Source organism: Macaca fascicularis, chromosome 5 (assembly GCF_037993035.2).
Source record: "Macaca fascicularis isolate 582-1 chromosome 5, T2T-MFA8v1.1".
Lineage (NCBI taxonomy): Eukaryota > Metazoa > Chordata > Mammalia > Primates > Cercopithecidae > Macaca > Macaca fascicularis.
Window position 1 is genome coordinate 49,191,942 of NC_088379.1, and position 15,481 is coordinate 49,207,422.

The following is a 15,481-nucleotide window of genomic DNA, read 5'->3' on the forward strand; positions in this document are numbered from 1 at the left end:
AATGTGTCTCAGCATAACATAACGCAAATCTGATAACATCATCCACCCACCTCCTCATCACAGGGTATAAACCCAGCCTCCTCTTACTCTCCAGCCAGGGCTTTGGCCACACCCACCCAGCCACTCCAGGCTCTGCAAAACTAAAGTTTCTGCGCTCCCTAGAGCGTGAACAGTCTCAGCCTCTCAATATTGTGCTACAGTATTCCTCTATTTATAACTTAAGCTCTTCCGCTTTGAGCTTGGCTTTGCCTGACTCTGCCTATTTATCTTTAAGGTATCAACCTAGATGTAATTTCTAGAATACTCTTCTACAGGGAGCCTGTCATGGGCAAAATATGCTTCCCTCCCCACTCTCCCCACCAAGATATTCACGTCTTAATCCCAGAATATGTGAAGATGTTGATACAATGCAAGGGAAAATTAAGGAAGTGGACAGGATTAAGTTTGCTAATCAACTGATCTTGAGGTGGTGAGCTTATCCTGGATTATACAGGTGAGTCTAATATAATCACAAGGGTCCTTATAAGTGCAAGACTGGAGGGTCAGAGTCAGAGAAGAGATGACAGAAGCAGAGGTACAGTGATGCTGGTTTTGAGCAAGGAGTAAGGGGCCACCAGCCAAGGTATGCAGTTAGCCTCTAGAAGCTTGAAAAGGCAAGGAAACAGATTTTCCCCTACAGCCTGCAGAAGGAACACAGTCCTACCAGGACATCTTCACTTTAGCCTAGGGATAGCCATTTTGGACTTCTGACCTCCAGAACCATAAGGTAAGGTTATATTGTTTTAAGACACTGAGTTTTTAGGGATTTGTTTTAGCAGCAATCAGAAGCTAATGGAGCTCCTCAGCCCATTTTGTGCAGCTCTTTGCATGCCAACATTTGTATGACATGTTTTGATTGCCTGTTCACCCAGCAGTCTCACCCACCATGGCCATTCCTGCAACCAGGAGCTTGGTGAGTATGTGCTGAGGGAATTATGGCTGTCATCTCTCTATCCCCAAATGGAATCGGGCCAAGTCTTCCAAGCTACAATATTGCTGCTCTGTTTTTTGCCATTCCTAAGATGCCATCTACAATATTCAAATCTTACTTCATTTTAAGGCCCATTTTAAGACTTTCCTAAATGTTTGGCTCCTTCTGATCTTTCTCCAGTAATATCCCTTTCTATTATACATTAAAATCATACTACTTTGTATGGTTTCATGTATGTAAGTCTTAAATTCCAAATGAAGAATAAAGATCACTAGAAGAAAAAAAAAATCCATGGAATTACACAAAAGAACGGAGAAAATTAGAGTTTCACTCAAAATCTGAATGATTACTGTCATCCCAAACTTGTTTTTTACCAGGGATCTTATTAATGATTGGTCCTCACAGGTATATCACTTTTTCAGGGCTAAGATAAATAATGCCTCCAGCTTTTCTGCCTTGCATTTATTTAGAGGAAAAAAAAACAAGGATGGTTGGCCCCCTCACATTTGTGGGTTCCATATTCACGAATTTAACCAGCCTCAGATGAAAAATATTCAAACGGAAAAAAAAGACGGTTGCATCTGTATTAAACATGTAGAGTTTTTTCTTGTCATTATTCTGTAAACAATACAGCATACTATATTGTACAACGACAGTATGCAATTATTTATGTAGAATTTACATAATGTATTATGTATTAGGTATTATAAATAATTGAGAAATAAAAATAAAAGCCCAAGCCCCCCAACTGACTGAACAAACCCCTTCTTGGCCAAAGGGACACCAGAGAAACTTCAGAAACTGAGTTCCAGCCACGACAGGACAGGAGGTTGGACATGCCTCAGTAGGCCCCTTCCTCATTAACCTTTAGCCAGAATTCTTTCTGAAGGAGCAAGCAGAAACCAGCTCTAGAAAACAAGAAACAGAGTACCCTTTCTTTTATCACCTTTAGCCAATCATCTGAGGCTGCTACTGGACTCTCCCTCTTTGCAATTTTGATATGACAGCTTGCCAATTTCACAATGCATCCCTTTCCTAAAAACTGACCATCACCAGACTGATTTTGGCCACCTCTTGGATGATATGCATTGAGGGTTTTCATGTCCTATGCTTCACCTTTGGGAGCACTTGGGGAGACCGAGGCAGAAGGATTGCTTGAGCCAAGGAGTTTGAGACCAGCCTGGACAACATAGGGAGACCCCATCGCTACAAAAAAATTCAAAAATTATCTGGGCATGGTGGTGCATGCCTGTGGTCCCAGGTACTCAGGAGGCTGAGGTGGGAGGATCACTTGAGCTTGGAGTGCAGTGAGCCATGACCCATAGATATGGAGAGCCAACTGTGTATATATGGCAAGATAAAGTAAACTTAGCAATCTCTTAATAACAGTTAAGTCCTAGGTATACTGAAGATCATTGTCCTAACCTTTTAACATTTTTATATTATTAAAAAGTTACAATAAAAAGGTAGAGAAAACTTCAAAACCAATATTGAGACTCAGGACATACTACCCTAAAATATGACTATAGGGAACTACAATATGCCACCCCAAAATACACTTCTTTGGTATATTTCAAGATTATAATTCTGAGAAACTGCAGACACATTAGTAGCTCTGAAGTGTTGTTATTTCGTAAAAGAAATTTATATCTATAAAGGAAATCTACATTAGTAAATCATTTGTATAAGGAAGATGGCTACTCTGAGACAGCTTTTATTACCTGAGAGATTAAGGTAATAACAAGACATAACAAGACAGCTGTTATTCACCATGCATTTCCTCACCTTACCCTCCCAGAACTTATGTGGCCAGAACCCCTTAGAAGCCTCAGCCCCTATTCCTTTCAGTATCTCAGGGTGCTATATAAACTTCAGAAATCTGACACTTCTTTCCTGTTTTGTTTTGGACATATGTAATTAAACAAGAGAAAAATGGTTTTTCTCTTAACTGTCTTATGTCAATTTAATTTGTAGCCCAGCCAAGAAACCTGGAAGGGTTTTCACTCCCCTACACTAAACAATATATTGATTGAGGTGAGAAAAGAAAAATAGCTCTGAGCTGACCAGCTATGTGAGGCATGTAAAATTTATCAGGCCCCGGGGTATGGGACTTCAGTCACACCCCACACCCGTGCCTGGGAGCAATTACTTAAAGGCATTTTGTTCCAGACTCGCTGCCTCACCCCTTATCTTCCTGCAATTTATGATACAAAGAACAACGGGTAGCCAATCAATAGTTTATTTTAATCTAAATTCTTATTAAACAACTTAGGAACTGCCTTTTCTTTTTTCCTTAAAAACCCACGGGTAGGCCAACATGGTGGCTCATGCCTGTAACCCAGCACTTTGTGAGGCCGAGGCGGGTGGATCACTTGAGGTCAGGAGTTTGAGACCAGCCTGGCCAACATGGTGAAACCCTGTCTCTACTAAAATACAAAAATTAGCCAGGCGTAGTGGAGCGCGCCTGTAATACCAGCTACTCAGGAGTCCCAGGCAGAAGAATTGCTTGAATCTGGGAGACGGAGGTTGCAGTGAGCCAAAATTGCGTCACTGCACTCTAGCTTGGGTGATAGAGCAAGGCTCTATCTAAAGGAGAAAAAACAAAAACAACAACAACAACAAAAAACCTTGTAACTGCTGCTAATCAGAGTGTATACTCAAGGCAACTTGAATCTAAGCTCCAGAATGGCCATCCTCAAGCTCTGGGATCAAATAATCATACATTCGAAACTCATTATTTAAGGTGATAGAGGATGCAAACAGATGTTGTAAACCTATCAAGACAAGGAAGGAATACCTCTGAGAAGATAAGCCACCCAGGTCACTAGCTGGTATCCTTATCTTCTTGTATACTTTGTACACATTTTTGTATCAACTTCATATTTATTAAAAGCAGTATACATTATTATAAATGAGACTACTACATGCAGCATTCCAGGGCACTATCTACATTGACTTCTACATGAATAGTGTCCCACAGAATTGTTCAAAGCCTCAACTCTGAGACGGTTCAAGTACAAGCACAGTATAAGTAGGTGAAAAAATAAACAGCACACTCTTGAAAGACAAATCTAATTTGGTTTCCCAAATCTGGATTTTTATATATTAAGATAAAATGTGAAGTTCCAGATGGGCTTAATAAATATTCATTGACCCACAGACAGCCCCACATTGTTTGTGAAATGACCTGCTTGGGACTGGAAGGTAGCAGTGAGCCAAAACTTAACTGTCAAGGTGTCTGGTCCCACCTGGGCCACACAGGTGATGAAATCAGATTGGCCACATCAGCCTTGCAGAAAGCTCTTAAATAGCTGGCCATGGGTTCCGGCAAATAAAGGGAACTGCAACCACAGCCAGGAAGCAAAAAAGCAACACTGCTTTCTTAGCTGCTAAGTTTGCAAAAAGCAGCTATAATTTCCATAGATATGAGCTCCTCATTCTGGACTGGACTCTTTTTTCTCTCATCCTGTGCCTTTCAATTTCATATTTTAAAAGTTTAAAATCTTGATAGTTCTGAGAAAGTCTTAAGCAAACATTCAATGATATGTCCTGAAAAATATCTTTCACCTCTTTTTGAGGATAAGAAAATAAGTAAATACTTAGATAATAAACTTGGCGTATCTCAGGACGATCAAAAACCAATTGGTCGGCCAGGCACAGTGGCTCATGCCTGTAATCCTAGCACTTTGGGAGACTGAGACAGGTGGATTACTTGAGGTCAGAAGTTCAAGACCAGCCCAGCCAACATGGTGAAATCCCATCTCTACTAAAAAATAAAAAATTAGCTGGGCTTTGTGTTGCGTGCCTGTAATCCCAGCTACTTGAGAGGCTGAGGTGGGAGAATTGCTTGAATAGGAGGGGCGGGGAGCTTGTAGTGAGCCAAGATCGTGCCACTGCACTCCAGCCTGGGTGACAGAGTGAGACTCTGCCTCAAAAAAAAAAACAAAAACAAACAAACAAAAATTGGTCATTAATGAAATTACTTCCTCTCCATTTCTAGAGTAATTTCAAAATGTGATGTCATTCTCATTAAGTTCTGAAACATTTCTCAACCAAATAAAATATAAACAGCTATAAAATGAAATAAAAGCTAATGATTTCTTGTAATTGATTATAAGTAAGCGAGGAAATACTTGAAGTGCTGTTTAAATCTAGGTGCCTGAAATCACCCAATTACAGGCTGTCAGCTAAAAATTTCTAATCCAATGCCAACATTTCATAGACTCAAAAAGACCAAATTAGTCCAAAATCACACAAGGTAGTAACAGAGTAAGATTCTTTTTAATGTTTTAGTTGATTTTATACATTTAGGACCACACATCTGATTTCTCATTTACATTTTTAAATTAGAAAATGTAAGGTAAATCCTGGCTCTAAATACCGTGATGCTTAGCAGGGCATTTAGGCTGTCAAATTCCAATTTTCTCATATGTAAACTAAACCTATCTCCCTTGCCTATATAATTGCTAAGAGACTAAAATTGATTTTAAGTATAAGCAAGTATTTTGCAAATTATAAATTATTTTGCACTAAAAAATTAGTTTATATCATTATTCCATGCAGTGAAAGTCCATAATTCAAGAGACTAATATATTCTACAATTAGTTGTTGAGCAACAAACAAATCTTGACACCACTTCTTTTCTCAAAGAGTATTAAAAAAGCCACAAAAAAATAACATTCAAGCAGTGTCTTGCTTATAATAGGCACTCAACAAGTATTTACTGAATGCACGGAACCAAACCAAGCCTTAAGAAATATGTTTATAATTCCCTAAATGACCTATGTTCTTTACACTGAACTAAAATCTGTATTTTTGGAAAAGACATCCCCAAATATAGAATGGTTAAAGGAAAACAAACACACCAAACCCCTGTATTTATCTGTGTTATCTGGGAAGAAACGTGACAGCCTGTTTTACAAAAACAAAATTCATAAACACATAAAGAATACTCATACTACGTGTATATATCTTAATTTTTCTTCATAATTTTCCAGAGCACATTAAATTGTCCCACTTTTCCCCAGTATATTTTGACAAAATATTGTTCGCATTAAAAGGGAAAAGAAACTTTTATTTTGAAGAATACGAGTCTCATTAAATTATCAGGCCCAGAGAAGCGTTTAAAATGTGTCAGCAGTCATGTCTCTCACCGTTTGAGCTAAACAACGTAGCCACTTGCTATGTTGGCTCTGGACTGATACCAGGTAGCCATAAAATACCATATACTAGACACTGTAACTCATACCTTACCTTTTAAAACTGAATAGCCAATCACTCATCAATATTATCTCTGTAAGGCAATGAGAATTCCCGTCAAATAACTTTGTACCAGCCCATTCCTTGCTCCCTTTTGCCTTTAAAAACTTGCTTATAAGAAAGGCCAACCAAGGCACTCACCCAGGCAACTTGGAAGTATGTCCCAGGCAGTGTACTCAGTTTGGCTCAAGTAAAATCTTTAAAGTTGGCTCAGGTATTGTCTTTAAATTCTATGTTGCACCTCAGCTTTTTCCTCAGCATGACAGCATCAAAAAAACCCACTGTGGTACACATCCAAAGCTTGATGTAGTTGATGACATTCTACGGTAATATCTCTCAAAATAACAAGAAAATGAACTGTTTAAAGATCATAAACAGCAAGTGAAAATTCATGTGGTAACCCTCAGGTATTCTTTAGAAATCTCAAGTTAACTACCATTCCTAACCTGCACAGAGCTTACTATTACATTACCATGCCTTTAGATTCACTCTTTCGTTAGTATAACTTGAGTATTCCTGGAAACTCTTGCTTGAAGTTCATGTTATTTACAAGAATTCCTAAAAGACACATCAACTCTTTGAAAGGAAGCATCAACGAACAGTTTAGTCCTAAGACTCTTTGAAAACTTTTGCCTCAAAATCCTTATCTGGCTTATCCACCAATCCCAAACTGTTATATTGTGACCCTTACCCAATCCTAATCAATTCCCCACATTGAAAGACCTGTCTTAGGCCAGGTGCGGTGGCTCACGCCTGTAATCCCAGCACTTTGGGAGGCCGAGCCGGGCAGATCACAAGGGTCAGGAGATTGAGATCATCCTGGCTAACATGGTGAAACTCCATCTCTACTAAAAATACAAAAAAATTAGCCAGGCATGGTGGCAGGCACCTGTAGTCCCAGCTACTCAGGAGGCTGAGGCAGGAGAATGGCATGACCCGGGAGGCAGAGCTTGCAGTGAGCTGAGATCACGCCACTGCACTCCAGCCTGGGCAACAGAGCGAGACTCCGTCTAAAAAAAATTAAAATAAAATAAAAAATAAAAGACCTGCCTTAAATCAAACTTCCAATTCTCAAATAAGTTACACCTTGCTTCTCCCCCTCTGAAATACTACCAAGGCTCCGTGGAAGTGTTCCTCACTGCAGTAAGCTAAAAACCTAGCTCTGTCTTATCACTTGGCTGGGTTGCTGATATTTTGGAAGCCAGCATTTTTTTTTTAAAGTTATTAAATGAAATGAATATGCTGTGCATGATAAAAGCTGAATCATGGAAAATTACTTAGGTGGTAATACTGACTGATAATTCATCAACAGTTAGGGAGTATCAGCCCAAATGGTAGCCCAGAAATCTAGATCTAAGCCATAATATTTTATTAATGGCTTAGATCTAGATGAAAAACTATAGAAAATGTTCATTACACTTACAGGTGACATTAGCACAACCTATAGTGAAGTGCACCAAAATGAAAAAGTAATTTACAAAAACACACTAAGGCTTTTACAAAAACAAAATAAAGTAGACAAAATGCAGTGCTGAATCCCAGATTGTATTCCAGGGCAGTAAATGGACAGTGGAACAACCAGTGAATTTCCGAATAGTATCTGCAGTCTAAGATGATATTATAGCTATGTTAATTTCTTAAGTTTTGACCAATGTACCACGGTTATGCAAGATACAAACCTTAGGGGAAAGTTGGTGAAAAGTACACAGAAACCTTTGTAATGCTTCTGTAAATGAAACCAACCATCTTTACAAAAACTCTAACAGTGAAAAAAAATCTGACCTAACCAACTCTATCTTGCCTTTAACCTTCAAGATGCCCATGGTCATTCCCAAGTGAGGACCAAGCTAACTTTGGAAGAAATTTAGTTTATAGGTTAAATGGTAACAGCTCTTCCCTAAACTAAACTGCCTTTATAAAACTAACAACAGGTCACAAGTTTAGGATTATGAGAGGGGACTGAATTTTGCTGTGATTACATGTAAACAATTACCAGCCAGTGCTCTGGAAATCACAAGATTTGCAACTTCTACAATTCCTTCTATACATAATATCACTATTAAATAAGCTAAGATTGGCCTTTTAAAAGACAGACTACTTTCAGATTTTTATATTTCTGATGACTGGGTAAGTCTGCCAAACCAGCAACTCCTGTGGCCCCCCACCCAGAAGTGGACTCAGCATACAAGGACCGCTCTCCATACCCCTGTAATTTGCCTCCCCAACCAGTCAGCAGCACCCATTCTCTAACTGCTGCACACCAAACTCTCTTTTAAAAAGCCTAGCCTCCAAATTTTTAGGGAGGTTAATTTGAGTAATAAAACTCTGGTCTCCTGTTTAGCCAGTTCTGTGTGCATTAAACTATTTTTCTCTATTGCAATTCTCCTGTGTTGTTAAACCAGTTCTATCTGGGCAGCAAGCAAGAAGAACCTGTGGGGTGGTTACATAAATCAAAGTTGTTCCAAAATTAAAAGTTTATTTGAAAATAATAATGTATTTATGAAAGAAGCTGCACACATCTCAAATGGAGGACAGAAGTTAAATGATCTCTGGATTGCTTTCCCCTCAACTTCACAAATCATGCACAAACACACAGGGACCTCACCTGAAAGCACACTATTCCACGTGTGCTCCCCTTGACTGGCCACAGCTTCAATGTGCACCCTCTTTTCTCCCACTTCAGGGTCTAGCAAGTGAAGGAAATCAGAATATTTCACCCCAAATTATACTTCTTTGACATATTTTGAGATGGCTGTTCTGAGGGCCTGCAAACAAATAGCCCTGCAAAGCCGTCTGTTGTGAGGGAGATTTGCATCTGTAGAGAAAATCTGCATTGATGCAACCTGGCCTTCTTTAAGGTTCTCTCTTGTCTGGATCTAGGAAAGATTAACTGAGAGTCTGACACCTTTAAAGGTCTGAAAGAAATATTCACCATCTATTCTCTCTGAGGGCTGCTCCCTATGAGGTTTCATCTACATGATAGGACCACCTTTGCCTCAAGATGGTATACGAGCTTCTGTGCCTCCTTCTGGGGTTCAGGTAATCACTCTGTCTCCCTCCTCCCATCCCACACATTAATAAATTTGTATGCCATTTCTCCGATTAATCTACCTGTTGTCAGTTTTTTCTGGCAAGTCTTCAGAGGGCGGAGGGGAAGTTCTCCCTTGGTCTCTACATAAGTCAGGTCTTAGCTCTTTCCCTTTCAATGCTCATTCCCACCCAACCCATCAGATCTTCACCAGCCCACTTCCCTGCCGAGCTGAATCTGTGGTCATTCACAGGACCTCTGGCACTCCCCAGGCCTAAGTCACTCCCATTGTTTTTCTTCTTCTCAGCTATTAAATGGGGATATTCCTAACACACACTCACACAACACCAAATGCGACTGGAACACATTTGAACTGTCATTTTTGGGAAATGTGATAGGAAATGACCAAAAGGTAACTATTATAGTACTATACAGAATTATCAAACTCAGTGAAGATTCAACTGAACACAAATTTATTGTTTATAATTGTATATATACCAAACTATATATAAATATATACAAATATATACGAACTGAGTTAAACCAAGTTGTTTCTAAGATCCCTTGAAGCTCATTGGTTCTGAGTTCCTACCTTACTAACTGAAGGCATTGAACACTTGATCTTCTCCTTTCTGCTTTTCAAAATGTTCCTGTATCCACCCTTCATTCCGTCTTTCTTTTCTTAAGGAAGGGACATGCATCCCTCTTTCCTTTCCTTGGATATCCCAATAATCCACAGTGTCTACCCCATGTTTGCTTTCTTTTTCCTAGGGCTTACCCATTGTCTTCAACATCTTTACTCATTTGACTTTCATACAAATATATATCTCCCCTCCTCTGAAAAGAAAAATCTTCATTAATCCTCTTGTCTCTCTAGCTGCCATCCTGTATTCCTTTCACTGCCACTTTATAATAATAACTACCAACATTTCACCTCTCAATTTCCTCAACCTAAACCTGCTTCTACTTAGATCTTTTGCTAAACTCCATGTTCTGTCTCAGCCCTTATTCCTAAGTACTACTGATGATGTCCTCTAAGCCAGGGGTCCCGAACCCCCAAGCCACAGACCAGTACCGGCCTGTTAGGTGCTGGACCTGTTGGGAACCCGGCTGCACAGCAGGAGGTGGGTGGCCTGTGAGCGAAGCTTCCTCTGTATTTACAGCCACACCCCATCACTCAGATTACCACCTGAGCGCTGCCTCCTGTCAGATCAACAGCAGCATTAGATCCTCACAGAAGCCTGAACCCTGTTGTGAACTGCACATGCAAGGAATCTAGGCTGCATGCTCCTTATCAGAATCTAATGCCTGCTGATCTGTCACTGTCTCCCATCACCCCCAGGTGGGACTGTATAGTTGCAGGATAACAAGCTCAGGGCTCCCACAGATTCTATATTATGGCTAGTTGTATAATTATTTCATTATATGTTACAATGTAATCATAATAGAAATAAAGTGCACAATAAATGTAATGTATTTGAATCATCCTGAAACCATCCCCCCGAACCCATCCATGGAAAAGCGTCTTCCACAAAACTGATCCCTGGTGCCAAAAAGGTTAGGGACCACTGCTCTAAGCAATGCCTCCTCCTTCTGCTCTCAGGACCTTCATTATCTCTTCCTCTGTATCTGCAACCGTCTGCCTAGAATGCTGATTCAAGAAAAAACCCAACATGTCCTTTGCCTAGAACACCCAACCCAAATCCTTGTAAACCTGGTGAGTCCCAGGAATCTTTTCACTTCCAGCTCAATCCTCACCTACCGTTTAGAGCTTTTCTGGCAGTCTCCAGGTAGAGGCCAAGCATGCCCTCTATGCTAACAATGAGCCTTGTACAGACTTCTAATAAATCTAACTCATATATGTCTCCTGCGGGGTGCCTTGAAGGGGTCCCTTGTCATATTTCAAGTACCACTCCAACATTTAACACTTGGGAACATTCCCCTGCAGGTAAGAAGTATTTTTTTCACTTGCTAATTATCTGGAGTACAGAGCCTTCCCTCAGCACAAGTCACCAGTCCGAACAAAGGGAGTGTCATGTTAATAATAACACCATTATTAAAAGACTACAAAATGGCAATGCATGGGAGTGTATTATAATAGCAGAATATAATGTACCTCCTTCACTTCTTTCACTAATTCCCCAAGAGTTTTGCCTTTACTGCAACAGAACAGAGAAGGCCCTTAATGAGTTTGAATTGACCAAATATTAACCAGCCTCCAGTGTGCAAACTGATTTTAAAATAGCCCTTGACCTGGAAATATAGGTGTATTCAAATACACACCCTGATAAGAAAGGACAGACAAGGATAGAGTTCAACATCTATAAGCTTGCCAAGTCAAAAGTTCCTTGTGATAAACTCTAAAAGTAGAGCAGTATTTTAGATATGGTTTGAATATGTTCATCCTTGTCTAAGAAATCTTGACAAAACAGGTTACATATAGCAAAGTCTACTTTCAGAAAACAAAATCCAGCTGGACATGTGTTAATGAAAACCAACAGTACTGCACTGATAAATAAATAAATATGCAGCGAGGCAACCCAGTCACAGATAGCTAGAGACAACAGTTCTAATGAGTCAAATCACACCACAGAAGTAGTTTCCATTCCATTTTAAATACATTATGGTGTTAAAAAAAAAAAAAAAAAAAAAAAAACAACCTTAATTCCAAAGGTATTTTATGCATGGCTTCCTGAACATCTTTTATCTTAATAAAAGGTTGTTAGTTTTGTCGAGTTAAGGGAGTCAACATAGAGAAGCTGGTATTTCCTTGATGCTAAACTATACCGGTGCTAAAAACAAAACAAAAAACAAATCCCAACCTAATTAATTCTATTTTGGGTCTAGTTTCCAAGGCAGTTTTCACAAAGAGTATTCTCAGCTCACTGTTTCTAGTTTTGTAACTTCAACCTTCCGTAGCTGGAAATTGTTATATTTTGGGTAATTCCTTGACACATATGTTCTATTACAGACTCATTTTATTCTACTTACTATCAAGGGTAAGGGGAAAAAAGTGTCACTCCATTGATTCTAAAGTTTTAGTTTCTAAGAATCACGTTTGTGTTTATTTCGCGGTATCATGTGATATGTTCCTATTAGGGCTTTGTAATTTGGGTTACATCAATTTCATCAACATCAACTTTCAGGTGGAATCCTTCCCAAATCAGAACTGCCAGCCAGTCTCAGCAACCACATAAATCAGAAGAAAAGGAATCAGGAGAACAGATTCTAGTTTCAAGAGGCACGAACTTGACCTTGGACAATTCACCTCACTTCTGTAATTTAAATGGCAACGCCTGCTTCCAAAGTAGGTTTCTAGAAACAGTTTACGTGTTTTGGGTTTCTCAAATAAAATGGAATTTTCTAAACAGATGGTTTGATACAACAATCTATTCTCTGGCCCAATTTCCCAAACCATCCAGTCCATAAGGTCATAAAACTGCATTTCTTCACAAGTTCTTACTTGCACCACTGTATTACCAAACACGCCCGAACTGCTTTTCTAGCTTTAAACAGATGGTAATATCACATGTACTTATTCTTAAATGTGAAAGAAGAGTAATCTATAGAAAAGGGAGTGAAAAGTCTTCATGAATTAACGTGTCGGGTTAAATGAAATCTACTGGTAGACAGAAGAATTGCACTGTCTGCCGTGTACTCAAAAGAAGCTGGAAGATTACTATAATGTCCCGTGCATGATACTCTCAAACCTCCAAAATCTATCATACTGAAAAAGGACGGAGAAAATAAAACTGCAGATGGGATAGCGCGAGAAGCCAAGCCTCCCGCGTCAGGATCCAATGAAATGATAGAGCCGGTGGCACGACGGTGGCACGTCTCTATAGAGTCCTTACTAACTTTGTTCCCTCTACTGAGAAGAGGGGTGAGGTGGCAGCTACTAACTGCAGCCCCTAGGAGGGCAGGTTCCATCCTGATTCCAGCGTCGGCCCCAGATCCTGAAGAAAGGACCGGAAGGGGATGAAACTAAACTGTAAGCCGTGTTGAGTAACCCATTTATCTCAGGCAGCGGCCGCGGTCATCCTGGGAACCGCACCGCCACTGGGATCCCGGGTCCCGATCCCCTCTGGGAAAGGAGGAAGCAGTGCCAGGCAGGGAGGAAGGTGCACGGGCAGCCTGCAGCCTCACCTGACGCTCGAAGGGCCCCACCCTTGCTCTCAGGTGTCCCGCTTCCAACCAGGACCCAGCCAGGGCGCGGCGTCCGCCTCTCGCGGCTCCACTTACTTTGTCGCTGGTGCTCTCGGTTTCGTGGTCGCCGCCGGCCGCCTCTCCCTCACGGGGTGGCGGCGACACCGCTTCCCCGGGGCCGGGGCAGCTTCCCCGGTACCTCAGCTCCAACATCTTCCGCTCCCGCGCTGCCGTGGTGGCCTCCTCAAGCACCCCGAAACCCGAGCTGCGCGCGGGGTTCTGCAGGCGGGGCGCCCCGCCACCTCGCAGCCGCGCCCTGGAGTCCCGCGGAGCCGCAGCCACTAACGCGGCCCCACCATAGAGCGGCCGCCGCGCCGGTCACCTCCAAAACGGCATCAACGAGAGAGCGCTCGAGGCCGCCTGCAGCGAGCGCGGCTCCGGCGGAGGTCCCGGGCAGGCTCGGGGAGCCAGGCGCGAGCCGAGAAGGCGGAGACGCGGCCTCCGGTTGCCAGGTGCGCGTCTCCACGCAGAGGCCCAGGTGGGAGGAGGAGAAGGGGCGGGGAGAAAAGGAGGACACTTGACCCGCTTTAGCGCTGCGCTGGGCTCCCGCTGCCGCGCCAGCCCCTCCCGCCCAGCCCCCCGGAGCCGGACTCGGAGCCGGACTCGGAGCCGGCGGGTCCCAGCCCCGCACACTTCTCCCTGCCCAGGCCTCCCGCACCGGGTCTCGCGCCGTAGGCCCCGCCCCTCTGCGCTGCACTGCGGTTCCCACAGCCCCGCCTCCCCGCGAGATGACGTCACGATCCCGGCCCGCGGCCCCGCCCCCGCCTCTGCGTGCTGGCAGGTGGGGGCCTGAGAAAAGGTGGGAGCGGCGGGGCTGGAGGAGGCTGGAGGAGCTGGGAGGCGGAGGGGGAGACGGAGGCGGAGGCGGAGGCGGAGGCGGAGGCGGAGGCGGAGGCGGAGGCGGAGGCGGAGGCGGGGCCAGCGCGAGCTGGAAGTGAGCGGTGGGAACTTGCAGACTTGTCCCTGGGCCGCTGCGAGGACTGGAGGAGCTACTCAAAGACGCCCGCTAAATGTTGACAGCACTCAACACTGCTCCTTCAAACGCCACCCCGACCATGTCAGCTCGACACGCGCGGCGGGTCGGAGGCTCACCGGACCAGAAACTTGTCTGGCAGGACCGACTGGTTGGCCCCGCGGCATTCCCGCCCAGTGTCATCACCTTGAAAACAGGAGATGCTTTTGCCTCGCTGGGCGTCCAGAGGTGCGTCGGCCAACAGTTCTAATCACAACCGCAGCGCCATCTCCCAGAAACTCGGTACTGAATCTTACAAAGGTCACCACCTAGGATCCCAACACAGTGTGAGATGCTGTGGGGCGCAGTTGCCCTCCAGCTAGTCTCTGAGCAGTGGTGGACCTTGGGCTGCCAAAGAGGGAACAGGAGGGCAAAAAATCTGCGTTAATTCCAGTCCTAATCCTGTTAGAAGGTGATTAGTTTTCTTGACATGTATCCGCCACCTGGTCATTACTGACAAGCTAACAAATGAAAAAAAAAAAAAAAGAGAGAGAGAGCAAAGAAAAAAAGCGGGCCTTCACACAGGGCAAGGTTCAGGAAAGCACCCTTATACAAAGAGATCAACTATATAAATTCCTCAAGGTTATTACTGACACGGTAAAAGTAAGTAAGGTGTTGAAAATTTACTAACAAATGAGCAAACCCAAAAGTCAAAGTAGGATGCATTGAAAAGCAGAACACAAAGACATCATTTTACCCTACCAAACGGATCTTTGAAGCTGTGCGGTTAGTTTGGGTTGCAACGTTTTCAAAAGGATGTCAAGAAACCCTAATTTGTTCCTTATGGGGAGGATAGCGGAAATGACAGAGAAGAGCTGAAAATAAGTCCCTACTGAACGGAGAACTATGGGGTGACTGCATTAATAAATTGTCCAATTGTTTGGAGGATCAGAAATGAAGGACTGCTTGATAGTGAAGAAGATAATCAAAATAATGACTGAAGAAGCTAGTGAAGCCAGTAGTAGGGTTTCCCTCTCTGGCTACCACCCTACTCTGCAAAAAGGAT

At 42.7% G+C, this 15,481-nt stretch overlaps 1 protein-coding gene across 1 annotated transcript in view; it reads right to left on the bottom strand.

Annotated features, from left to right (window-relative positions):
* CDS1 (CDP-diacylglycerol synthase 1) overlaps positions 1–14,140 on the bottom strand; it is a 73,508-nt gene extending 59,368 nt beyond the window's left edge. Inside the window, exon 1 of the mRNA XM_005554892.5 lies at positions 13,500–14,140. Coding sequence (XP_005554949.2) covers positions 13,500–13,616 — 117 coding nt within the window. The 5' untranslated portion in view covers positions 13,617–14,140. The remainder of the gene's footprint in view (positions 1–13,499) is intronic.
* Positions 14,141–15,481: the final 1,341 nt, after the last annotated feature.